Below are 27307 nucleotides of genomic sequence, written 5' to 3' on the forward strand. Positions count from 1 at the left end.
TACCATTCTCTTATTATATGAGATGATACTATTACTTCTTGTGAAAGTGTCCCCCCTCTAATCTACCTCTGCTCTGGGTCCTCGGAGGCAGACCTGTCTGACTTCTTGCTGTATCTGCCTATCCAGAGACACTAGCAGGGGAGTGAAGGAGAGAGGAAAAGAGTCAGAGTATTTGTTCTCCAACTTCCTCCCTAGGAAGCTGTATGTGACACATGTGTGAAAGTCACAACACTTGCCCTCCCTGTCTATTTCTAGAAGCTGGTAATTGCCCCCTCTTGGTTTCCTTGCATCTACTCAAACTTTTGCAAACAGTCCCTTCACTAAGCTCACTTCAAATTACCCAATTACATAGCCTCTGTTGGGCTTCCCAGGTGGTTCAGTGGTAAAGAATCTGCCTGCCAATGCAGGAGCTATAGGAGATGCAGATTCGATCCCTGAATCGGGAAGATCTCCTGGAGGACAAAATAGCAACCCACTTCAGAATTCTTGTGTGGATAATCCCACAGACAGAAGAGCCTGGTGGGCTACAGTCCACGGAGAAGCAAAGAGTCAGACACGCCTTAGCAACGGCGCATGCACAGCCTCTGTTTCCTGCTGGGAGGCGGGAGACACCTGAGATCATTATAAAAGTCATCCTTCTCCCGAGGTTCCTTCTTATTTGCACATATCTGTTTCCTGTTTGGTGGCAGAATCAGACAAGCTCCATCAGACTCAGCCAGTGGGAACTGTGTCCCTCCCACACGTCTGTCACGGGGTCGAGTTGATGTCTTCCACTCCCTTCTCTGCGCCTAACCATGATTGCAGCTCTCCTCGCTCATCAAAGCATCTAAGTGATTCAGAGGTCTAAATACTAAGAAACAATCCCTATGAAGAATTGTGTAAGAGCAAGCTTCATCTCTTCTGCTCCCAAGAGCAGAAAAGGTGAACCATGAAATGATGAGTATAAAGAGAACAAAATGAATAACAAGGAAATAGGAGGAAACAAAAGGAAAAATAGTAAGAACATCTTTGTATTACTCATGTCAACATATTAATGTTTCAAAATCCACTGAGCCAGAGTGGAATAAGTAGTATATGGTTGTTCACCGTGTGGTTGAGAAACGCTAGCTGACAGATCGAAGAGATGCTACAGCTGAAACTAGAGCACCTTAAGTGCCATTTCTTTGGAAAAGTATGTTTTCTTATCATTTGTTTTAGTCTTTCTTCCAGCTCTAGCCGGAGGGGGTAAAACATCGGTGTGCCGATTATAAGTAAATGGATGGTAATGTAGGATGTAGAAAGGCCTCGGAAGAGCAATTAATAGGTAGCAGGTATTTAAGCAGCAAAGTGAATCATTCCCTCTAGAACCAATAAAGTTGCACAAATGAGTGTTGCTCAGCTTTACAGGCATTGCGGCATTAGCAGATCAATGGAGCGATTACCTCAAAGGCACCTAAGTGTAAAATCACACCTGAAATTATGTTTATGCACAAACTGCACATTTAACATGCAGATCTGTCTAGGCGAGGAGGGAAACAAATGATTTCTTCCTCCTCCTGTTCGCTTTTTCACCTTACATTCTGCAGATTTACAAATCAGTGAAGCTCACCAGTTTATAGGCCTGTCCCAAGATCCTGGAGTAATGCCAAGCAAAGCCTCTTTTTTCTCTCCCTCTCCCCCTACCCTCTCTGTTCACAGCAGTGCAAACCTGTCCAAACACAGTTAGGTTACAGGCTCTGCAGGTCTCTTTTTTATCTCAGAACATTCATGTGAAAATTAAGTCACAGGAATTTCTATCAAGGGGACAATTCCCTTAGTATGCACTAATTAATCCATTGCAATTTTGACAAAATTGCTACAAAATAGAGGATTTCTTAAACTTCCTGGAGAATCTCCTAAAATTTTGGGGAAAAAATCCCAGCATTGTAATATAGAGATCAGCAAACTACATCCCATAGGCCAAATCTGGACAGCCACCTGTTTTTCCAAAACACATGATTGTTGAAATAAATTTCTAGGCCCATGATGAAGCCAGTTCTGCCAGGGTTTCTACATCAGCAACTCCAAACTTAAGGCAACTTTCATATCCTTGAAAATGTTCCACTTGACCAAATATACAGTCTACAGGCACATCTCACTTTTTTGTACTCCACAGATACTGTGTTTTTTACAAATTGAAGGTTTGTGGCAACCCCATGTCAAGCAAGTCTATTGGCACAATTTTTTCAATAGAATTTGCTTACTTTGTGTCACATTTTGGTAAATCTTGCTGGTTTGACCTCACCAGACCACTAAAACTTACTTCGTATCGGCAATAAGGCTGATTCCTAGAGAGATCATACCAGCCATGACATTTCCTTGAGCTAACATCTAACCTAGAACAAGGCTGACAGTGAAGAAGCTGCAGAAGTTTGAAGATCCAATGACTTCAAGTCCTAGGAGAACAGCTCAGGGCACAGAGTCATAAAGAAAACACGACACACCAGCTGGTGGTCACCTAGGTCGGTCACACCATCCTTCAGTAACTATGCATGGAGGAAATGAGTATCAACCTCACCTTCATTTTGAAAAAAGTGGGCAGATGTCATAATGTCTGTTTCACATGTATTTCCTTGAAATAATCTTGAGAAGTAGAAAATATTACCTGCCTCAGACATCACTGTACCCATTTTGAGAGATATGGACACTGAGGCCCAGGGAGATTAAATGACTCTCCAAGAAGGTCTCACAACGAGGTAATGAAAGGACAGCTCCCTGGGCCTCAGACACAGCCACGGCTGCCAGACTCTGCTCTGTGCAAGGGTACAGTGTTTGTGGGCAGTGAGGAGCTTTCAAAGCTTGGTGAGAACTTTTCACAGACACTGATCGGAGGTTGTATGAAAGCTGCCAGAGGGTGATGGATGATAAGTCATGGGAATTGTGGAAAAAGACACCTCCAGTCCCTCCCTGAATGTTCCTCCCACCCCTAGGGGTGCCACGGCCTCTGCCTCTACTGGCTTCCTTGCTACTCATGATTATGGTCAATGCAGGGCACTGCCACCAAACACAAGCCCTTCTAGTGACTGGGGATAATGGACATCTGTTTGTGGCTACATATATGAGAACATGTAGCCAGGAGCCCCAGCATGCCGAGCTGGTCTCTGGAAAGAGAGTCAGGCAATTACAAAGGTTCTAATCTCAGAGCAAAACTAGGCAAAAGCCAGAAGACTTGCATGACAAAAGGGCATAAACTTCCCCAGGGGATCTTCTCAATCCAGGGATCAAACCCGGGTCTCCAGCAGCGCAGGTGGATTCTTTACCAACTGGGCCACAAGGGAAGCCCAAGAATACTGGAGTGGGTAGCCTATCCCTTCTCCAGCAGATCTTCCTGACCCAGGAATTCAACCGGGGTCTCCTGCATTGGCAGGCGGATTCTGAGCTATCAGGAAAGCCCCCCCCCCGACTCCGCCCCAAACAGATATACACCCGGCAACAACTGAACAGAGAGCAACGTCTGAGTAAGTAGGTCAATGCGACAGGAAAAGTGAGATGGGTTGGTGGGGAGTCAAGGAACACCATGGAATCAGGTTGGCAGTATTGCAGAAAGTTTACTGATTGGGGCCAGGCTAGATTGTCTTGGTTCAGCAGAAGAGGAAGTTTCTGAAACTGGAAGAACATGGATCATGGGGAGAAGAGTATGGCAAAGATCAAACACCATCATACCTCCCTACACAATCTCTGAGGATCTGAGATCACATTTAGACATGTGAGCACCAAAAGGAAAATGTACTCTAATCTAGCATAGAAATGCTAAAGCTTATTCTAATGATTAAGAAAGAACACAGGAGTGAAGTAAGGACTTGATTTGAAAGAGTCATTGCCTTGAACTTACTCCCCAGATTTGCTTTCTCCCTTCTTCTCCTCCTTGCCTTCCTTCCTCCTTCCCCTCTTCCTCCTTCCCTCTTCTCCTCCCTTCCTTCTTCCCTCACTCTCTCACTCTACTTTGTTCTTACTTGTGTCTCACTGCAAATCCAGGAGCTTGACTTTCCCTGTGAACCTTGCCAACGGGGAAACGCATTTTTGGCCTGGTGGGTCTCTAGACCAACTTTCTCCTCACATCTTCTTTTGAATTTCCCAGATGGCAGCAGTAGAAAGCTATCAGTCTCCAAAGTAGTCACAGGCTCTTGGCTTGTGAAGTGGAATTCAGTCATTCACGTACTCAGTCGATGTTGATTGAGAACCTACTTTGTACAGGGTATTGGGAACATGACCTTAATAAGTCATTGCAACTCCATATGGAGCTTATCCTGGAGGAGGAGACAGGGCACTGCATCGTTTTGGGCGGTGAAAGGGCTGTAGAGAAGCAGGGAATGGGGCTTAGGAAACAGGGTGAGAAGTTTAGAGAAGCTTGTCTGGGGAAGTGACCTTTGAGCTATGAATGGTCTTAAAGAAGAAAAGGAGGGAGGTCATGGGGACATGGAAAGATTGGGCAGAGACGGTTCCAATCAGAGAAAACAGAAGGTGCATAAGCCCCAAGGCAGAACGAAGTAAAATGACTTTTGCTAGGAACAGAAGAACACCTTTTACTAGGGACTGCCCTGAGAATACCAATTTCACATCACCAAAAACTTATTGGTTCTTTCTCTGCTTATATCATGAGGATAGGATATGAGAAATTAAATGCTTTAGGGTGGTAGGACCAAGGGAACGTTCCCAGGGAAGGTCATATAATCCTAGAGTTGGTTACACATATGAGTGACTTTTCGTTTCATTTGTCGTTGGGAAAAAAAAAGAAAACACATGAATTCTGACTTCTGCCATTTCTATTGTTTACAGTTCATACCCTTTATTACTTGTCCCATCCTTCTTAATCCAAGGTAAGCTTGGATCCCAGAGAATAAGTGACCACCAGACAGGGCGAATACATGTCTTATTACAATGTCACACCTGTGCACCTGTGTCCGTGAGGTTCCATGAGCCCCCTGTTCTGACTGGCTTATTTATAAGATCAACCAAGGGAAAAAAGAATGCCATGGAACAACAGGCAAATTACAGTGGCTGGTGGTATTTCTTTCTTGAAGAAAACAGGTATCATAGGATGGGGTAAAGAGTGAGGAATAGTGATCTTCATCTTCTCTGTATTTCCTTAGAGGAACAGAATTAGGAGCTGACATGTGGAAAAATCTCTGCTGAGAGCATGGACTCAATATGGATGGCATCTTTTATCATTCAAGGCCTGAAATGATCTAGTTCTCAGTAGAGAATCTGCAATTAAACACCTGGATTTTTCCTTCCTGTTCTACTTGGAAGGTTGTGGAGCTAAGAGGTGGATGCTGAACACACATCACAATTCCCTGGTGAAGCCATCGAAACCATCCATCTTCTTCATGCAGGCTGAGCACCAGTGAAGGAAAACACTGGTCCTGGCTCTGAGCTACAGGTTCAGAGCACTCGAGATCTGCCAACTGACCCCAGCTAAGCAACTAAGCCGCTAACAGGGTCCTGCACTAATAGGTCCAGAGAAAGTCAACATTTTGCAAGTTAATAGGGGTGATGTGTTATATTTTTTTTTAGGAAAGGTGGTGGATGCAGGCATAAAAAAGATCACAGAGGAACCCAACAAGTGGTGGTGTAGAGGAGTGGGGATCTAAGGGTTCCCATGGGGTCTTCTGATCCTTGATAGTCAACTTGAACGACCATTCTGAGGTTCACTGTTCAGGGAGCAAAGTGTGCATGAGCCAAGAAAAAGTCCATACAGGAAAGATCTAGAGGTGAGGAAAAGCAGGAGCTGTGAAAAAGGGAAGCCCAACATGTGGAAATACTCATCTCACAGATTCCTTTAGGAGGTGTTCAAAATGTTTAATAGCTTCTTGGCTTGGGTCTAACCAATCACAAGGGCTGCCAGCTGTAAACTGCCAGGGCTATACCCATGCTTAACCGGAAGAATTTCAGACCTGTATGAATGCTTTACTCACCTTTTGGTATGTACAATATACCTTACAGGTTTTGAAAGAAAAAAATCCTTAGAGGTTTGTTCTGAGCTGTCAGAACCTCCTAGTCCATAGATTCTACAAAGACTGTCCCTGTATTTTATTGAATTGCTGACCTTACCTTTCTTATGCTACTCTGCACTAGAAGAATAAGAGCCTTGTTTAGTTTGAATCTCACACAGGGAAGTGGCTTTAGCAGTCAGCCAAACCCAAGTTCAAATCCTGCCTTTGCAATTATTATTCTTGGCTAAATACATAATCTTTCAAAGACTCCATTTTTTAAAATCTACAAAAAGGGATGCTATTCTTCAAGCACAGGATTTTTGCAAGGATTAAAATGGGGTTTCCTAGGTAAGTGCTCCAGATGGCGTCAGCTCTTAGGAGGCTTTCCCAGTGGTACCTCTGATAATCGGAATTTATTGTAATTCCAATAAGGGCTACTTGGTAATTAGGCATTTTTATATATGGAATAGTGGGTTTGGAGGTAAAATAATAGTCCAGACAAACAGCAGAATAAGAAGTATGAATGTGCCAGAATACAGGGTTTTCTAAAACATTAAAAGTGATCACAACAAAAATATCACAACTGAAATACCCATTACAGCACATTCTTACATATCATGAGACAGGCCACTTAATAAATTCCATTTCTGTTATTCTGATTTGAGTAACCATATTTATATAAAAACAGTTAAATTGGATTTAAGAATATTTCACAGTTGAGTTTTCACTGAACCAGCCACATTCCCTGCACACAATTCCTTTAAATGATCAAATTTTACTGCATACGGGAGACCAATTGTTACAAAACGTTATACATCTGTAAAGCACTTTCACATACCTTATCCCACTTAATTCACAAAGCTGGTATCCACCAATGGGGAAATACTTATCAGAAACTCCAAGACCAGTCTAGTGCTTCAGTTTAAAAACAAAGTTCAAGAGATGCCCTGCTCCTGCCCCCTCCCCTGACTCAAGTTGTTCTAGCTCACCCTTCTACTTTCTTGTCTCTGTGGAGAAGGAGATACTAGGGGCAGAAGGAAGGAAGTGAGCATAGGGCAGCTCACGAAATGGAAGCAGAAGAGTTGGACGCTGGGGAGGGGTGGGTGGGCACACAGCACAGAGTGCCTGCTCAGAGTATAACACCAAAAGACCAACTACCTGCCTCAAAGCACAGGCAGGCCCTGAGGCTTGACTCAGCTACTGTGGTCCCAATTTTTGGCCATGCATCACCAAGTTTAACCAAAGATTACAGCGTAGATCTCATCCAGCAAGAGTGGAAGGTGGCCCTGCTTCAATTTGAAATAAAACTGTTAACATTTCTTCTAGAGAGAAGGAGTTCCATCCTCACCACCTAACTGGGGGTTTTAGCTTCCAAATCCTAAAGAAGAGCAGGGGAACAATTGCTGGGTGACTGTTGTCATAGTGTATGTAGGGTGTGTGTGTGGTGTGGCCCCACCATATCCCCCAACAATTCAATCTGAAAGAGCCCTCACGTTCAAGATTAAGGTAGAGCTGTTTGCAGAAGAGCCAGAATTCCAGGGGCTTAGGGAACTTGGTGAATAGCCACCCCTGGAAACAGCAGGTGGGCAAGGAAGTCAGTTACTGGAGTGTTGTGTGGGGAGAGGGGAGGAGTTTATTCAGATGAACTAATCAATAAACACAGGGCTCTGTGCTGACCAGGGGCAAGCCTCTGAAAGTATTAAGTCGGCTTCTTTTCGGAGAGCACCATTCTTGGGTAAAGAGGACCCAGGGATGATAATACGGCTCTTTAGACACAAAAACCTGGAAGAACTTAAACTGGCAAAATTGAAGAGATGTCTTCAGACAAAAGAACTGCAATAGTTCTCAGATCTCCCCAAGACATAGGGTACTAGGTTTATGTCCAAGTACCCCCCACGTCCAAATGACAAAGGTTTCTAAGCCAGACTGGCAAGGTGGACTAAGCAATCAAAATGTAGTTCTTGAATCATGTGGGAGCTCCTTAAACCCCAGACCATAATCAGACTCTGACTTTTCACAGACCCTCTAGATGATGTGATGGACTGGCCCAAGCCTTCCCCAGCCCCCCAGAGAGATCTAGGATATTCAGGAGCCTATGCCATTGGCGGGACCCCCAGCTACACATCAGGCTGCTAGCCAGCTTGAATCCTCCCTGACCATCCTTCAGAGTGACCGATTTTACTTGGGCATCTTTGATTTCCTGGTGAAGACTAACCCTGATGGGTCTGGGATCAGTATTTTTTCTCCTATGATTCAAAGCTAAATCCATCTTTTTACAAGATGAAAAGGGAATGGGGCTGGGGAGGCTGCACATCATCTTGGTATGCAGTCTGTTTTGTGCTCATGAAAGAAAACTGACCTCAAACTCCCTAAGGATAATGCAAAAATAAACCTTCTGCTGACCTCCTGTACATAGAAGCAGCCTGGCCCTGTTGAGTGCCTCGCACTTCCAAAGGGGTGAGAAAACCGCAGAATGAAAGGCTGAGGACAGCCCCAACACAGGCAGCCAGCTGTGGGGAGCTAAGAAACCTCGGTCAATCGGGTCCTCACGAGGCAAGCCCAGCAAGGCAGCTACATCTGTCTGTCTGTCCTTCAGAGGGGCTGCGGTACTCACGGGCAGTTCGGATGGTGCTGCTGGGCTGACTTCGAGGGCTGGAACCATGCGGATTCACGGCCCTCACAGCAAACTGGTAGTTGGTATCAGGATCAAGGCCCTTGATAACCATGGAATCCATCTGGATCTGTTCTCGGATTGAGGTCCAACTCTTGTCGAAATCTGGCCTTTATTGATTAATAAAAAAGAAAAGCAGAATGAAAAACAGTAGTTTAGGAACAGCAGAAAAAATGGAAGCTTGCTGGCTATGCAAACTAACAGTGTTTGAACACTGGAAGCAAGACTTATAAGTAAACATTTCCTACTGAAAAGTCATCTCGATTTGACATCACAGGTGAAAATTTGCAGGTCCTTGCTGATAAATGAAGCAGATCATTTTTAGGGCCAGTGTTCAGTGCTGTTTCAAGACCATTGGCTTTTCCTCGCATGGCCTTGACTGTGGTGAAAAGATTCCCATATAGGAGTTCATTTTCAAGGACTCTGCCTGCCAGATGTTTCATAAACAAGCCTTCCCCTGACAGTCCCTATTCCCAGGGGTCAGGAGAGCACAGATTCTATCTATTCACAATCTGTTCGCAAAATAAACAAATATAAATTTTTAGGGCAACTAGTTGTATGAACTTCCATGGGAAAACCCAAGAAGACTCTGTTCACAGCCATTCTTACTCTTCATAAAATGGCACAACTGTGCCAACTTGCTGAACGTTCACATGTCCTTCTGAGAACCCTACAGAGAGTGCAGACCTTGACTTAGAGCTTCCACCTAAGGGACAACATACAGGGGTTAAGAGAACAAATTCTGGAGCTAGACTGAGCCATTCAAATCCTGCCTCTATTGATCACTAGCTGCTATTTCGCCTCTTTAAGTCTCTAGTTTCTCATCTGTAAAATGGGGTGATAAAAGTACCTACTTAAGAGGGCCGTCTTAAAGGAGAAATGAGCTCTTTATCCTCAGCAACAGTGCCTGGCACTGTAACCGAGCAGGACCCTATGGGACCTTCCCAGTACAAGACCCCCCAGTTCCCAATGTTCTCAGCCTGCCTTCTGGCTGTAGAAAAACTCTGTGTGTGTGTTCAATTGCTAGTTGTGTCTGGTTCTTGGTAACTCCAAGGACTGTAGCTCACCATGCTCCTCTGTCCATGGAATTTTCCAGACAAGAATACTGGAGTGAGTTGCCATTTCCTCCTCCAGGGGATCTCCCTGACCCAAGGATCGAACCTGCGTCTCCTGCCTAAATCTCCTGCATTGGCAGACAGATTGTTTACCATTTGAGACACCTGGGAAGCCCAGAAAAATTTTAGTCAAAGAATAAATGTAATCAGAGAAGTGAGAAAATGCAGAAAGAAAGAAAGAAAGAACAAGAAACAAGATAAAATAATAGTAGCTAAGCCCTTAAAAAAAGTCAAGGAATTTTAGTTCCCTCTCAAGGGCTTCCCTGGTGGCTCAGCTGGTAAAGAATCCACCTGCAATGTTGGAGACCTGGGTTGATTCCTGGGTTGAAAAGATCACCTGGAGAAGGGAACAGCTACCCACTCCAGTATTCTGGCCTGGAGAATTCCATGGACCATATAGTCCATGGGGTTGCAAAGAGTTGGACATGACTGAGCAACTTTTACTTCACTTCACTTCAGGGGCTGTAGATAATATCCTGAGCCATGTCCTTTGAGCTGTTTTGCAGCAACTGAAACTCCCACCAGGCGAAGATGTTAACTGTATGCTGCCCACAAGCACACAGATCCCAGGCCATTTGGAACCAGAAGGTTGATGATATTGACTCCTGATTACCTCACCACCAACCAATCAGAAGAATGTCCAGGAGCTGGTCACACAACCTACAACCCATTCCCACACATGTTTAAAAACCTTTTCCTGATAGTCTTCAGGACTTTAAAACACTAGCTACCCTGGATGCCTTGATTTGCTCCTGAAACAAACATTGCACTTCCCTTCACCACAAGCCAGTATCAGTGGATTGGCTTTACTGAGCCAACAAGAGGACCCAAGTGTGGTTTGGTAACATCATCACATAGTAAACGCTCAGCATGGATTAGCATTATGTAAGGGATGTGCCCAGCTCACAGAGCTGACAGGCAACCCTGGGCCACCTGCTTACTCTATATACCTGTGAACTTCAATGCAGAAGGACTAGCCAAGGTGGCTAATCAGTGCCTGAAATGCAGCTCATCTGAATTGGGAAGTGCTATGAGTGCGAAATGGACAATGGATTCTTTTAAGTGTAAAATATTTCATTCATATTTATATAGATTATGTGTTGAAATGATAATATTTTAGATTCAGTGGGTTAAAAAATACATTATTGAAATTAATTTCCTTTGTTTCTTACTACTTTTAAATGACCATATTAAAAAACGTAAAATTCCGTATAGGCTTGCACTTTCTAACGGACAGTGCTGTTCTATATGGGCTTCCTAGTTGGAGGGAGAAAGGAGAGCTTTTCAGCTAGTGAGAACTGCAAAATAAAATTTGGGAATATTTGCGCATGGTTGAGGGACAGTGCAAATGGCCTAACTGGAATGGAGGATTTTTATTAATAACTAACAATAACTATCATTTATCATGTTCTTATGAAGTATCAAGTATTTTTCTAATGTTTTAACTCATTTACTTCTCAAAATTACCCTATGAAGTAGGTATTAAAATTAAACATCCCCACTTTCTTTGAAGAGGAAATTAAGCACAGAATGGATAAGTAACTTTCCTGAGGTCACACAGCTGATAAACGTGAGGCCTACTTGGGTTGATGGGGGAAGATTAGACTGAGATCTTTGATGTTGAATGAAAAATGGGGTGATAGTGGTTGCAGGGGTTAGTCTCCATCTTAGTTTGCTCCCTGACCAACTTCTCAGCTCTTGAATTGTTAAACACTTCTGCTCACAGATGTCTAGAGCAATGTGTGTGTGCGTGCGTGCATGAGTGCATGTTCATGCTCAGCTGTGTCCCACTCTTTGCAACCCCATGGACTGTAGCCCACCAGGCTCCTATGTCCATGGGACCTCTCAGGCAAGAATACTGGAGTGGGTTGCCATTTCCTTCTTGAGGGGATCTTCCCAACCCAGGGATCGAACCCGCATTGGAATACTCATCTCCTGTGTCTCCTGCATTGGCAGGCAGATTCTTTACCACTGCACCACTCGGGAAGTCCCATTTAGAGGACGGCAGGAAGCAAAAAGATTGACATCTGTCCTTTACGAACAACTTAATAGGCAAGCAAATAAACGCTCATTTTGATGAAAGGAGATGCGTGGACAGGGCATGGATTTCTCTAACATGTGCTCTCCTTGCTTTTCATTAGCAAGAATTGATGAGAGACAGTCCTAAAGAGAGAGGAGTCCTAAAGCCCGGTAAAAGTTGCTTCCATGGGCTAACTGTGCTGATGAGGAGCTTATGGGACTCATATCTCACAAGAATTCACGTGTTTGGAGAAGCAGAGGTCGCGGGGATGGCCACTGGAGGAAGTAGGGCTCATTTCTCTTTCGACTTTCCTTTCCCTAAAGATGGACTTCTCATGTAAACAAACTCTGCCATTGAAGAGAAAACCTTAGTGACTGGAAGGAAACACATTTACAAACTCTAATTAAAACAAAATCACTTCGCAGAGGAAAGTCATAGGGGATACCCAACAGTAAAGTCAGGAAAGATGTGATCTTTAGATAAAACTCTTCTGTTATCCTTTGCTAAGCTTCCCTTGTGACATTTATAGAGGAAAGGACCTGCAGCTGCGCTCAAAATGTGTCATTGTCCACCCAGGGCTACCTGCAAATATCTGCAACAATCTTCATCGTTCAACAGTTTCCCAGCTCCCCCAGCAAGAGACTATTTTGTATTTGTTCATTTAATGCAAGAAATAAAGTCATATTTTCAGTGAATAAGAGATTGACATTATTAACATTTCATCTCATTGTATACACTGAGAGCAAAGCTCACGTAGATTGAATAGCAGTTCAAAACATTTTGCCTCTGACTTTGTCATGAGTTTTGCATTTAAATGTTTGTAGAGTCTCTAGGCGTACAAAAGTGCAAAGGTGAGGCTGAGAGAGAGAATCAGGTTAAAGTATTGTCTTAGTGCATCCTCAAAGAATAGCTTTATCTTTTTTCCACTAAGTAAAATCATTGTATTCTAACTACAAAGTTGCCGGTCGAATCACCATAGCAACGTCAGCCTGCCGATTTCCCCAATCAGGAAAAGGCTAGAGGGGAAGATGCAGACTAAGACAAGTGCTGCCATCCCAGGTAAAGATGGCTAGCCACGAGCAAAGCAGGCACTTAAACACTTTCCCAAAGAGTGGGAAGGGTTGGATTGTGCATCCTCTATCTCAGGAGGCCAGTAGGACAACTTTGGGAGCTGGTTGGGCAGCGGAAGTCAGAGGGAACAGATACAAGTCTGTCAGCAGCGACTATTCAAAACCCAGTTAGCTGATTCAAGTAATCAAGACTCACTCACTGTTTGGGTAGGAAGAAGCATCGCCATTGGCAATGGTAGCATCAGGCTGGTTATCAGGAATCTTAGAGACTGCTTGGTCCCAGTGCCTAAGGGTTCTCAAAATTACATGCAAGATTCTATGTGTGAACATCGTTTCATTTTCCTAAGTAAAGGGTCCTCAGTCTCTTATCAGGTTCTCAAGTATAATCATGATCCCCCAAATTTTAGAAGTCACTGTCTAGTCCAGTCTCTCATTCTACCCGTGTGGATACTGATGGAAAATAATTTATCCAAGGTCATAAAACCACAGGGTGGTATATATTTCTGTTTTATTTCCTTTCTTTGGCATTTTGACCACCTTGACTATTGCCAAGTTCACCCTTAGTGGGCAATCATTTTTCTTGGGATCATCAAACCCAGTGGGTGGCTGCCTTGGGCTACTCACTTGGCAAGTGATTAATGATTATCAGCCACGCATCCATCAAGGAAGCTATATTCTGGGAGGCTCTAAGGAACTATAAACACAGTTCCATTTTCAGAGTTTATAATCTAATTGGCAGATAATACATTTAAGGACCAGCAGGAAGCCAGTGCAAAGGCACCTATTTTGAGAGCCGTATTTTTGAATGGGTCAATGTGAACTGACATCCTGGGGAAACAATACAAGACTAGGAAGAATTTAAGCTAGATTTCAAATATATTTGGGTTCTGGTAACTGAAAAGGAATAGAACATCTCTGGGTGCAGTAATAGTTCTATGTATGGTGTGGATAAAATTAGCACCAGCTACATGAAAATACACTGTGGGATATTCAAGGACAATAAATAATATGGGTCCCTAATATGAGTGATCAATTAATCTATATGAAAGATGGGTATAATATATAAAAACATTAGCCGTAAATAACTAGGTAAGTGAACATATGGCACCTCTCTGCATATCACACATAGTCAAAGCTTTCCTTATCAGTCTACCAATCTGTCAGGTTACCCAGTGATCCTCACTTGCTCCCATTAATCTAGCTACCCATTGGGTTTATTCCCAAATTTATTTATGACTTTTGTGTTTGTTATTGTAATTATGTCGTTTAATGCAATATTATATAAACTAGTGAATATGAGTAAAAAATATAGGTGATAGTTATGTTAATGCTTTTGAAAGACTTGGTAAAGCTGAGCCATTAAAATACAACTGCCTTTGAACTCAGTGAAAGCAACACAACTATAAAACAGTGAAAAGATTATAAAATTCCAGAAGAATTTGCAATCAGGTAACTTTAGAAGTGACTCTAAAATTTTAACTTGAAAATAATGTAAGTAGAAATTGTAGATGATACCTTATAAGTATGGTTAAAATGTCTATATTATCAAAAGTAATCTACACATTCAATGCTGCTGCTGCTGCTGCTGCTGCTGCTGCTAAGTCGCTTCAGTCGTGTCCGACTCTGCGTGACCCCATAGACGGCACCCCACCAGGCTCCTCTGTCCCTGGGATTCTCCAGGCAAGAATACTGGAGTGTATTGCCATTTCCTTCTCCAATGCATGCATGCAAGCTAAGTTGCTTCAGTCGTGTCTGACTCTGTGTGACCCTATGGACAGCAGCCCACCAGCCTCCTCTGTCCACAGGATTCTCCAGGCAAGAATACTGGAGTGGGACACATTCAACGCAATCCCTATTAAAATTCCAATGCCATTTTCACAGAAATAGAAAAAAAAAATAGCAGCAAACCAAATTTGATAGCACATTAAAAGGATCTTACATGATCGAGGGGAATTTATCCCTGGGATGAAAGAATGGTTCATTGTAAGCAAATCAGGAAGTCTGATACACCACATATTAAAAAGCGGAGACATTACTTTGTCAACAAAAGGTCTGTCCAGTCAAGGCTATAATTTTTCCAGTAGTCATGTATGGATGTGAGAGTTGGACTATAAAGAAAGCTGAGTGCAGAAGAACTGATGTTTTTGAACTGTGGTGTTGGAGAAGACTCTTGAGAGTCCCTTGGACTGCAAGGAGATCCAACCAGTCCATCCTAAAGGACATCAGTCCTGGGTGTTCATTGGAAGGACTGATGTTAAAGCTGAAACTCCAATATTTTGGCCACCTAATGCAAAGAGCTGACTCATTTGAAAAGACCCTGATGTTGGGAGCAGGAGGAGACGGGGACAACAGAGAATGAGACAACCGACTCAATGGACATGAGTTTGGGTAAACTCTGTCAGTTGGTGATGGACAGGGAGGCCTGGCGTGCTGCAGTTCATGGGGTCACAAAGAGTCGGACACGACTGAGCAACTGAACTGAACTAATACACCACGTTAACAGAACGAAGGAGAAAAACAGATGACCGTCTCAATAAATGCAGAGAAAGCATTTGACAAAATTCTACATACTTCATGGTAAAAACTCTCAACAAGTTATGTACAGAAGGAATTTACCTCAACATAAGGGCCAAGAGTTTCCCTAGTGGCTCAGTGGTAAAGAATCCGTCTGCCAATGCAGGAGATATTGGCTCAATCCCTGGGTGGGGAAGATCCCCTGAAAGGAATGGCAACCTACTCCAGTATTCTTCCCTGGGAAATCCCATGGACAGAGGAGCCTGGTGGGCTACAGTCCATTGGGTCACAAAGAGTCAGACACGACTCAGTGACTAAAACAACAACAATAAAGGCCATTCGTGACAAACCCACAGCTAACGTCATACTCAGCCGTCAAAAGCTAAACAATTTTCGTCTAAGATCAGTAACAGGCTGAACAAAGGTGCCCACCCTGACCATTTCTATGAAACTAGTACTAGAAGTTCTAACCAGGGCAGTTACACAAGAAAAAGAAATAAAAGCCATCCAGATTGGAAAGGAAGAAGCTAAACTGTCTCTGTTTATAGATGACATGGTATCATACAAAGGAAACCTTAAACATTTCACCCAGAACAATGAACAAATTCAGTAAAGTTGCAAGATACAAAAAAATACAAAAATCAGTTCTGTTTCTATACACTAACCAACTATCTGAAAAAGAAGAGCTTTAGGAAATGTAAATAGTTGCTTGGAACATGGCCTCATAAGACATTCACGACAAAACAAAAATTCAAGACGATCTCGTGTGCAGAAACAAAAGTGCAAAGCCACCTCAAATGATAAATGTAAAATCTTACATTCGGGTTTTTCTTTCTAGAAAGCAAATGGCACAGATATATGGTGGAGAAAACCCAGTGTGACAAAGATCTATGGGGAAGCAGGGGATACTGATCACACACTCAACATGAATTCTCTGGACAACCTGCTGTTGAAAAGGTCCAGCGTTCATATCCTGGGAAATAATGGCTTTCTAGGTTGATTACTTGGCAGAAGTGCCCTAGACCCATCTCCACTGAGGCAGAATGCAAAGGACTGGTTATTGTCTGGCTTGAGTTAGAGAGAATACAGTGAACATAGGCTCGTGTCTTCAGATGAGAGATAAGATGGTCAAATGGAGATGGTGAAAATGCCTTCAGTGTTTTTCATATCAGAATAGGAGACCCAATAATTCCTTACAAGGAGACCAATGGCAGTGCCTTATAAAGAAGACCCCCTAGACGGCAATTAAGAATGGTTGACAACGAAGTCAACCGCATAGAGGGCTGAGCTCTGCACTGGTGGGTGTCCTGAAGCAGAGGTTGGGTGCCCATCAGCAGAAATGTAACCAGCTACTTTCTGAACACAGTCAGACGTTGGACTTCATTCAACATTTCTGACCTCAACTCACAGTAAGAAATACATTTTTGCAAAGCAAACCAATATACCTATTCATATACGTATACTATATGACTTATATGTGAGTACAAAGCTGAAAGGAAAATTTTAAGAAAAATTACTTATCCTTACTGTTATTCACTTTACTATTTTCTCTTCTTTTCCTTTCTCTCTTTTTTTAATGCTGGTAAGATCCCACTAAGGGCTTCCCAGGTGGAGCTAGTGGTAAAGAACTTGCCTTTCAACGCAGAAGATGTAAGAGACCTGGGTTCAATCCATGGGTAGGGGTGATCCCTGGAGGAGGGCACAACAATCCCTCCAGTATTTGCCTGGAGAATCCAATGGACAGAGGAGCCTGGCAGGTTACAGTCAATGCGGTCACACAGAGTCTGACACGACCGCAGAAACTTAGCGCGGTACAGCATGCATGCTCTAGATACAGCACTCTTTACGGCACTGCTTTTCAACATTTTTGAATGATCCACAGTGAGACACACTGAACACTGTGAAACAACACAACTGAAACACGTTTCACAAAATAATTCTTACTTTTTTATGTGCGATGCCCTCTGATATTTTCTTTTCTGTTCCACTTTACTTTCGAAAAACTGTTGGTCAGGACACTTTCAACTGATTTCTCTGCCTTCTAATGAGTCCATGGGTTGAGAACCCCTTCTCCAGAAAGTTTGAGCTGAGATGAGGAGTGACATTCAAGCATGCTACAGACATTAACTAGGAAATAGGACTAGGGATGGTTAAATGCTAAGAAATGCTTAGGTTAAATGCTAAGAAAATTCTTTTGAGAGTGGAATTTGTTGGAGCAGAAAACAGCCCTCTAGGGGATTCATAGAACATCCAGAGTGGCCTTGATGGCAGAGGCCACTCTTCGGGGCCTGAGATAGAGTGGACCAAAAGCCTAATTACAGTACAATCCAAGATACATGTGTCCTCCTTCCCTCAATATGGGACCTAGCATTCCATGATTTAATGTTTACTGAAGGACCCTGGATTATTTGGAAGCTCCTTCCTTCAATATTTTCTTTCATGTTATTCCTTCCAAGCATCATTTCCAAAAGAGAATTGAAATGATTCTTCTCTGGACTCTCTCACCTCTTAAATCTGATTCTACCATTATACTGAATATATTACCTTCTAATGTAATTTTATATTTCTGTCTTCCCTAGTAGGCTGTGAGCTCATTAACATGCTTATTGTCTTATTCATTTCTGTGATCCCTGGAATGTCTGCATGATCTTTCAAAATGCAAATTCTATCAGTCCCTTTCCCACTTGACATTTCCCATAGCTCCCTATTCCCTTCAGGACGAACATGAGATCCTTTATAAAGCCTTTCCTGCTCCAAACCTCACTTACCTACCCAGGCTTCTCTCTCACCACACAGAGCTCCAGGCTTCTAAGCAAGTCCAAGAACATTTTCCTTTTGCCTCCAAGACACTGCTAGAGTAGTTTCTTCTAGCCTGAGCTGTGGCACACTGCTTTCTCTCTCCCCTGTGCCTGATTATCACTGATGTATCCTTCTTGGCTCCTTTAAGAAGCCTTCCCAGATTCCTTCAGGAATCTGGGTTAAATGTCAAAGTTGTGTTCCCCTAGGCCCTTGGACCTCCACCCCTGCCCACAACACTCACCACTCTGGACTCTGCTCCTCTGCCTTCCCCACTGGACTGCTCCAGCAAAGGTAGTAGCCGATTCACCCCAAAATCTCTTGCACATGCTTTGCACACGGAGGATACTCAATATGTACATGTTTGGATGAATGTGTGCACATAAGGATGAACTGAACTGAACTGAAATATCTTCAGGCTTGGACATTGGGAATAACATGATGCCCTAAACCAGAGGGTGGCAAACTTCAGCTGGCTGTCAGTTCTTATAAAGTTTTATTGAAACACAACCACACCCATTTGTCTAGGTGTTATCTATGGCTGTATTCCTGCTACAAAGGAAGAGTTCAATAGCTGAGACAAAGACCATACAGCTGCCAAAGCACAAAATATTTACTACCTGGCCCTGTAGAGTTTGTCAACCCTTGGTCTAAGACAACAGTCTTTAACTTTGTTTGTGCTACTTTAACTATCTGTAGAAGCCTAGTATCCCTTTTTAGAATAATAACTTTAAATGTATAAAATGCATAGGATTACCAAGGAAACCTATACCAGATTAAATATACTAGAAACAATGACCAAAACAAGAATAAAATTATGATAAGTCAATATACGTATCATTATACTTCTTCATCAATGCAGCAAATAATACCTAGATATGGATTCATTAACTATAATAATTTCATCGTAGTAATATGCATAAATGGAACTTTGAGATATATGCAAGAATTGTAACGGGATAAGAAAATATCCCTAAAGATGACAAAGGCATAGGAATTGCTAATGCCACTGCAGTTGACTACATTTGTATTTGAATAAATTGAATTTCAGCTGGTAAAGCTAAGGATGAATTTTTGTCCAATCAAAGTTCAGGGACCCCTGGCCTTCTATCCATGAACCCTCTGGGGGTACACAGACTGCAGGTTAAGCGCCCTGCTTTAAGATCCCATAGATTATCCAGAATGAACACAAAGGAGTGAAAGAAAACCTCGCGCTCAGGAAGGTCTCTAAGTCTCTCAATTTTACAGACTTGGTTTTAGGTAGGATTTGCTCTACATTAAAATGAACTGCAGAGGAAGTCCAAAACTCCTAAGTAATCACAGTCAAGGGAAAAAAAAAAAAAAGATGTATTATTTGACCTTCCGCTTTCTTCATTTATGAATTGGTTCAACCCAACCAAACGACAAACAGATGGATAGAATGGAGTAATGCTAAACTCAGCTGGCAATCTGTCCCTGGAGGGGCAACTAGAGAGCTCACTTTCATTTACAGTTTACAAATGACTCCCAATGCTGGTATGCAAGAATTCGATTTGTGTCACCTCCCATCAATCTGACCTGGGATTACATCAGGAAAGCTCACGGTAGGAGGCACTGAAGCTTTAAGCGATCAATTTGTAGAACTGTAGGTGAAACTTCTGCAAAAACATTCAGAATCGCCCTTCCTTTTGAGCCTGAGTGGAGAAACTTGATGGCTATCAGAATTTCTAGGACGAGGCACCACTCTGGAAGGTGGTTCTGAGATTTTCAATTTGGAAACTAAAGGTAAAAAAGGAGTTTTTCACAAACCACCACTTGTTAACATGAAATGTTAGGTGACAGCCAAACAAGCCTATTCTTGCTTATTTCTACTTCTACTGTTGACGGCAAGAAAGGTTCATAATTAGCACAACTTTCTTAATACTTTCGTGACAAGAAAGGGAGTTTTTTGTTGTTGTTGTTTCCTATTCTCTCCAAAATTAATTAATTGTGTAAGGACAATTCTTTAAATATATCAGGTTTATACTTTTGGGGGCAGGAAAACCAACACAGAGCTACATCACTGTTAAATGTTACAGACATTTGCCCAGTTATTGCTATAAACTCTAGTAAAACACTATGAAACAAGTTGGCAACTGGCAATTCACTTGCCTGTTATAAAGTCTCCAAAATACAAGTTATCATTCAATATGAAATAAGATCACAATGGGAGCCTTCAAGTTAGTCTTATACATTAGGTAATATCTGAAGTGTTACCACATACCGCTATCCCTTTTATGATGAGAAAACAAAAGCAATGAACAGCTTTGGATTGGGGGGAAGGAGAGGAGACATGCATGCAGATCCAGTTTGGGTTTTGTCTATTTTTTTTTTTCTATATATGTTGGTTACTGTTGTGGCCTTGGAAATTATTGCTAAAGGATTCAGTGAATCTCCTGTGACTACCGTGGCCATATGTTTCCATGTGGCTCAGGGCAAAGAAAAGAGCTGACATTTAAAAACATTCTTCCACAAGCCACTCTTCTAAATATTGTGCGTGCTCAGTCACTCAGTCTTGTCTGACTCCTTGTGACCCCGTGGACTGTAGCCCACCAGGCTGCTCTGTCCATGGAATTCTCCAGGCAAGAATACTGGAGTGGGTTGCCATTTCCTTCTCCAAGGGATCTTCCCTACCCAGGGATCGAACTTGCATCTCCTTCATTGGCAGGCAGATACGTTTACCACTGCACCACCTGGGAAGTAGACATCTATTTATCTTTACAACCCTCCTGAAGTATCCACAATTGTCATCCCTACTTTACAGCCAAGGCAAGTAAGGTTCAGAGGGTTAAGGATCTTGCTAAGGTGGCAGCTAGTTGTTGACAGTCTCTGGATTCAGTCCCATGACTGCCTATGTCCAAAGGTTCCCCAGCACCTGTGTGAAATGTGCTACATTTCCTCCATGCTAGGCATCTTATTCCAGAGCGGAGCAAGTCAAGATGTTACCTGCATGTCCTGGCAAGGAAGACAGAGACTGACCAAGTAATTAACAAGTGTGCTAAGTGTTGCTAGTAAATGTTGCAGGTACACCTAACCTAGTCTGAGGTGGGGGCAGGGATTCAGGCAAGGCTTCATAGAGGAAGTGGTACTTAAGCAGAGGAACTGAAGGATGAACAAGAGTTAGGTAAAGAAGCGGAAGAACCATCCTAGCAGAGGATAGCAAGCATAAAGACCTCTAGACAAGAAAGAACACGGCTATAAAGGAAAACAGAAAAGACCTACCATAAAAGCCTTACTAAGAATCGTTTGCACTGATTGAGCACTTACTGTATAACAAGTGCTGTTCTGTGCATTATGTATGCATTAACTCATTTAATCTCATAACAACTCTGTGAGGTAAGGAAATTATCTCCATTCTATCTGAGGCACGGAGAAGTTAAGTAATCTAACTAAAATCTTATGGTTTAAAAATGGTGGAGACGAGCGTTGGACAAGGAGGCAGGATCACAAGGACAGAAAATCAGAGTCATCAGATGTTAGAAGTCAAACTGTTCAGCATTATTTCACATGTAAGAAAGCTTAAAACTGGAATCAAGCCACTTGTCCCCAAGATCAGAGGCCAGCTCAGAACTGTGTCTTCTGATTCCACATGTGGACAAACTTGAACCCGAGAGATAATACCAAATACTGGACTGTAAGACTCAGTTCTGAATGGAACACTTCCTTAACCTTCAAAGTCGGTGACCTTGACCATGAGTCACACCATGTCATCCCTTAAAACTATTCAAGGAAAATCCATCAACCGTTCAACTTCTACTCTGAATCCCAAACTTGATCTTCATTTCAGGAACAGTCTTTGCAGGGCCTAAGAAGAAACTAATTAAATTCACTTGCTACTTATAGCCTGAGGAAATTGATGATGGGATGGAACGACAGATGATGACTTTTGACAAAAATATCAATTTGTAAAATAATTTTCAAAACCCACCCAGGTGTGCATGACCTTGAGATTCTCAAGTAAAACCAATATGTAGACATTACAATTAGTTTAAAAGCAGCTCTGCGTGAAGATGAATTTTGCAAGTCTTATTAGGGAAGGCATCTGCAAGGGACCAGGGAATTATTTAGGCAGAAAGGTATGAAAGAGAAAAGAGAGGCAGCACTTCTCTTTCATATTTATTAGTATTCCTGTCTTGGGTTGAGATTTAGAGATCATTTCTTGACCTGTGTCCCTAAAACACAGAGAAATGTTTTGAACTTTCACATGCACTCAAAATTAGCCTTAGTGGCCTTTTTACTGAAAATTACTGAAAAGAGTTTTAATCTGCCCTTTCTAACAGTGGACAGTGCAAAGCTCTGAAGCAATTTTAACCAATCAGGTTACACCTACAGAAAAAGCTACATAATGAGTCCCCTGCATACAAACCTACAAGTTGTAAACTTTCAAAATGTGAACATGGGTTCGCATGGCCAATCATGTAAGTTAGTTCACACGTCTGGTGTCACATGCATATATCCGGTACAAGTGGCTGTGTTTTTGTGTACTTTACTGCACGGTACTGTACAGGATACAGTACTACAGAATCTTTATTTCAAGCTCAGGATGTCCAGAAGCAAGCACAAAAGCAGTGGTGATGTAGCAGGTATGACTGTACTTTTCTAGGTACTGTACTGTAAGATTAAAAATGTTTTCTCTATTTTTTATTTGTTTTTTATATATTATTTTTGTGAAAAATGTTATAAACCTCTTATAGTGCAGTAATATAAAGCCAGCTGTGTTAGTTGGGTACCTAAGCTAACTTTGTTGGACATGAAAAAGATTGGATTTACGAACGCACACTCAGAACAGAACTGGTTCATATGTAGGGGACTTACTGTATAGGTAAGTTAAATAAAAACTATTTTTACCTTTAACCAACTTGATAGATAGCATTTATGGAACATGTTACCTCAATTGAAACTTCAAAGGACTATTTTTCCAGGCCTTTGGATTTTCATTGCCACCATAGTATAGGCTTTTTGCTTATGAGAAAAGCACTTACCCTAGGGAAATTCTTAGGCAGAATGAGGAAAGTTTCTCAGATATTTATAGCCAAAATATTTCAAAACATAGGTAGCTATATTTATGCTTGGTTCATATTTTAATGAACACTAAGATTGCTGCCCACAAAGAAATTTTCAGTATCGCTTTAGAAATAAAATACCTTTCCTATCTCAAATGCATGGTTTTTCTGTTCTAGAAAAGCAGGAGGAAAAAGTTTTAAAATCATTGCAAAATATGTTACAGCCTGCAGGCTTACTTAGAATTTGCCTCTTCAAATATTTTCTACACTGATTAAAAATTTAAAATCTACTGTAAATAAGGAAGCTGATGAATAGCCCCCAGAGCAACCTTGGGCGAGATTATGAAGATTACTCTCATCTGAAAGCTTCATCCTGCCTGAGTCAGAAACCAAACTTCATCTCTGATACTGAGAGGGTCTGTTTAAGGTGCTCATGTGTAGGTATCCTCCAATTTACAGGAGATAGAAGCTGGATGAGGAACAAAACTTTGCTTGGTCCTAAAGCCCATAACTTAAGAGAGCATCACAAATACATGAAATGTCCAAACGGAATTCTCCAGGCAAGAATACTGGATTGCCATTCCTTTCTCCAGGGGATCTTCCAGACCCAGGGATTGAACCCGAGTCTCCTGCATTGCAGGTAGATTCTTTACTGTCCAAGCCACCAGGGAAGCCCCCTTTCAGAGCATCACACATACATGAAGTGTCCATATATGAACAAAACTAGCAGAAAAGCAGTCAGTGGCCTATCTATAGTTTTTCAGGTTAATCTTTTATTAGCCAATTAAATATTTCCTCGGAAAATTTTTAGTCTATTTTGTAACATGCCTTTGATATCATTATCCTTGTTGAATAAGAACCACAACTGATGTATAAGCGCCTACCAAGACAGAGGACTGGAATCTCATCTTCCAGTGATAGAACTCAGGCAAGAACTTCACATTCAGGTGAAACCTGAGGATAACCACTGGCAATACACTGATTCTACAATTTCTTAGCCTTGGGCTGTCAAAAGCCTGCCTCTTGGGTATAAAATAAACTTTTTGGCTCACTAGAGACCTGTCACAGGTGTTTCTGTACACAGGAGGTATCTGGGCAAAAAAACCTCAATGTTAAGCATTAAACAGACCTCTCTGGGAAAAAAGAAAACTGAAGACCCCCAAAGTCTCTCTCACACTAACTGCAGTTTCTGATTGAGAGTCCAGGAAAGCTCTCTCTAAACACATATCCTCAGGCTCTCGACTGAAATGGGATAGAGTCTGAGATGTTTACAAATGAATGTGGGGATTTATTTTGCAGCCAAACTTTAAATGCACAACAAGCTGCGAGAGCTTTCTTTCTGCAATAACAGCAAACAGCAGCCTAAGATGAGGCTTCCCATTTCCTCAGCCAGCAGGGCTCCAGGCGGGCTGAGTCCACGCTTACCTCTCCAAAGGTGGATCACACACGCAAAGAGGGTGTAGGGCTCTGTGGAAAAAGCACTGGGCTGGAAATCAGGAGACCTGAAGTTTAATTTTCATTTTGTCCCTAACCAGTCATTTTACCTTGGCAAAGCAACTTAAGCAACTGAGTCCCAATTTCTTTCTTTGTGAAGGGGAAATAGTGGCATGGGGAAAAGGAAACAGATACAGAATGTCTACTATGAATAAACTTTTTGAAGACTATAAGCAACAATTCTTCAATGAGGGTCTCATTAGCTTAATACTACAGATGAGGAAATGGAGGTTCTGAGATAAACTAACTTGACTAAGAGTACGTATTCGGAAGAGATAACAGAAGCAGAATCCCTAGTATAGGAGCTGGAACCAGAAGCTAGCTTTCCTCATTCCATCATATTCCATTTGGAACTCTTCAGTTTGAACCTAGCTTTCCAGGATATTGTAAAGACATACTTGTTAAGATAAACATAAAAAAAAAAAAAATTTAACAGTTTGTTAAAATGGTATATACCTTTAAAATATTTATACACAGAATTTGGGGTCTGAGTCCCTCAAATGTTAGAGGTAATAACATTCTCAATGTTTAGATGCATCTTTTGCTGGAGAAGAATTATAATTGTTAAATGTAGGTACATAACACCCATATATACCTTACACTTGTTTAGATTTTTTGACATCTACGAAGTTCTTTCTCATATGTGAATTTACTTGGTCCTCCTCATGATGCACTATAAGGTGGGAAGAAGCTATCATCCATATTTATTTATCACCCATATTTACTTATCACCCATATAAGGACATCGTAGTCAATGCTTCTGGGGTCTGTGTCACCTGCCTTTGTTCTGATTCAGCAGCAGCTGCGATACAGAGTTTCCTGTGAGCCTAACTCGCCTCTCAAGGCCAGCATAGAAAAAAAGCATACACTGTGCTCACGTCACTGCTCCTTGGATCCCTAGACCTACCTCCTTAATCCACAGGCCAGCCAAGCCTGGAAGGGTGGGAACTTTGTTTTACCAGGGAAAAATGGCTCCTGTCTTTCTGATAAGCAAATTCAAGAGTAAATCTGTGCTCCAAAGAGAACTCCATGGAGTCAGACCCCTTTAGAAACCCCATTGCCTGTAGAAGAGACTTCTGTAACACAAGTCATATGTCCTCCATCCCCCTCCTGACTTTCTCATTCCCTCTTCCAAATAAGTCTATTTTTACCGAAGTCCTCTTAAAACATTCTCCTTTTGGAGACTTCAAACTGTAGAAGCCATCGTGTGTGGCTAAAGGAGGCGAAGTGACTTACACAGTGCCCCCTGCTGGTGGCAGAAGAGGCAGCAAGCACTCCCTTCCAGCTCTGGTTCTAAATCCATCCTTCATATTCTACTTTTCATTTGTTGGCACAGGTTGTTGTCCTTTAGTCCCTAAGTCATGTCCAACTCTATTGCAACCCCATGGGCTGTAGCCCACAAGGCTCCTCTGTCCATGGGATTTCCCAGGCAAGCATACTGGAGTGGGTTGCCATTTCCTTCTCCAGGGGATCTTTCCGACCAAGGGATCAAACATTCTTTACCACTAAACCACCTGGGAAGCCCACATACAGGTCAAGAAACTGTGATTTTCACCTTTTACCAATATGTCAGACTTAAATTTTTAAAAAACACAGGTTTTACCACAAAATAAACAGTAAATGATAGCCATCATTTTTGCTGGAAGTTACAGAGATGATCTGCTGGGCTACTATGAAAAACATTGCACATTTTTCAAAATTTGAAAGTATTACATTTTGCTTTGCTTGTGTTGGGCAAGTGAATTAGAAATTATAAGTTTCACTCTAAGTTTTACAGATGAGAAAGCTAAGTTGTAAGAACTTCTGTTGTCGTAGTTTTACTATTTGAACCAGGCTTAAAATCTTTCTACTCCAGGCACATTCCAGGCTTTGCCTACCAAATCTGTTCAACAGCAGGACTGTAGATTATCTTCAATGAAGGGCATTGGTCTGGAGCTTTGCTGAGAACATCTTTTATTTATTTTTAGATTTTCCCAGCATCTGTTCCTCCCTTTTCCATTAATTGCATAATTTTCCTTTAAGGATGCAACCTTAAGGAACCCTCAATTCATATACTTTAGATCTGAGTGACCCACCAGTCCTTAGTTCCAGAACTCAGAATTTAAGTACCTGGCTAATTAGGATACTTTTCTCCTTGGCCACTATGATTGGGACCGGAGCTTGGCCAACTAGAATAAACACTAAGGCTCTCATGGGTCCACTGAGAAAGACCCACTCTTCTCCAGTGCGGAGCCAGGCTAGTAGACAGCAAGCTTTCAGTGCCTGGTGGCCATCTTGCCACACTATTGGAAGAGCCTGAAAATAAAGCCAATAAAGGGGGAAACACTGCACAGAGACGGAGGGAGACAGACTGCTGATGTGACACGGAGTTCGTCTTCCTCGAATTTAGATTTGTCACAGGACTTGACCGTCACAGGGACCAGTACATTATGGTCTCATCTTTCAAGCTCCTGCCACTTACAGTTCAATAAGTCCCTCCCGAAATGAGCTCTGTACTCAAGCCTTAAAGAGACTCAGTGCAGGACTTCTCTGAAGAAACAAATATCTGTTTTCTACTACCAAAAAAATAGGCTAGGAAGTCAAGAAACGGAAGCAGAGCTAATAAAATCTTGGCAGAATCCTTTGTCCCAGCTTCAGAGAGCCTCGGGAATGAGG

General features: G+C 42.1%; 1 protein-coding gene across 2 annotated transcripts in view; it reads right to left on the bottom strand.

Annotated features, from left to right (window-relative positions):
• Positions 1–27307, bottom strand: part of EGFLAM (EGF like, fibronectin type III and laminin G domains) — a 195819-nt gene that overhangs the window by 84290 nt on the left and 84222 nt on the right. For both annotated transcript variants that reach the window (XM_055554439.1, XM_055554438.1), the window contains exon 7: positions 8566–8732. In XM_055554439.1, the coding sequence (XP_055410414.1) occupies positions 8566–8732 (167 nt within the window). The remainder of the gene's footprint in view (positions 1–8565; positions 8733–27307) is intronic.

Source organism: Bubalus kerabau, chromosome 18 (assembly GCF_029407905.1).
Source record: "Bubalus kerabau isolate K-KA32 ecotype Philippines breed swamp buffalo chromosome 18, PCC_UOA_SB_1v2, whole genome shotgun sequence".
NCBI classification, from domain to species: Eukaryota; Metazoa; Chordata; class Mammalia; order Artiodactyla; family Bovidae; genus Bubalus; species Bubalus kerabau.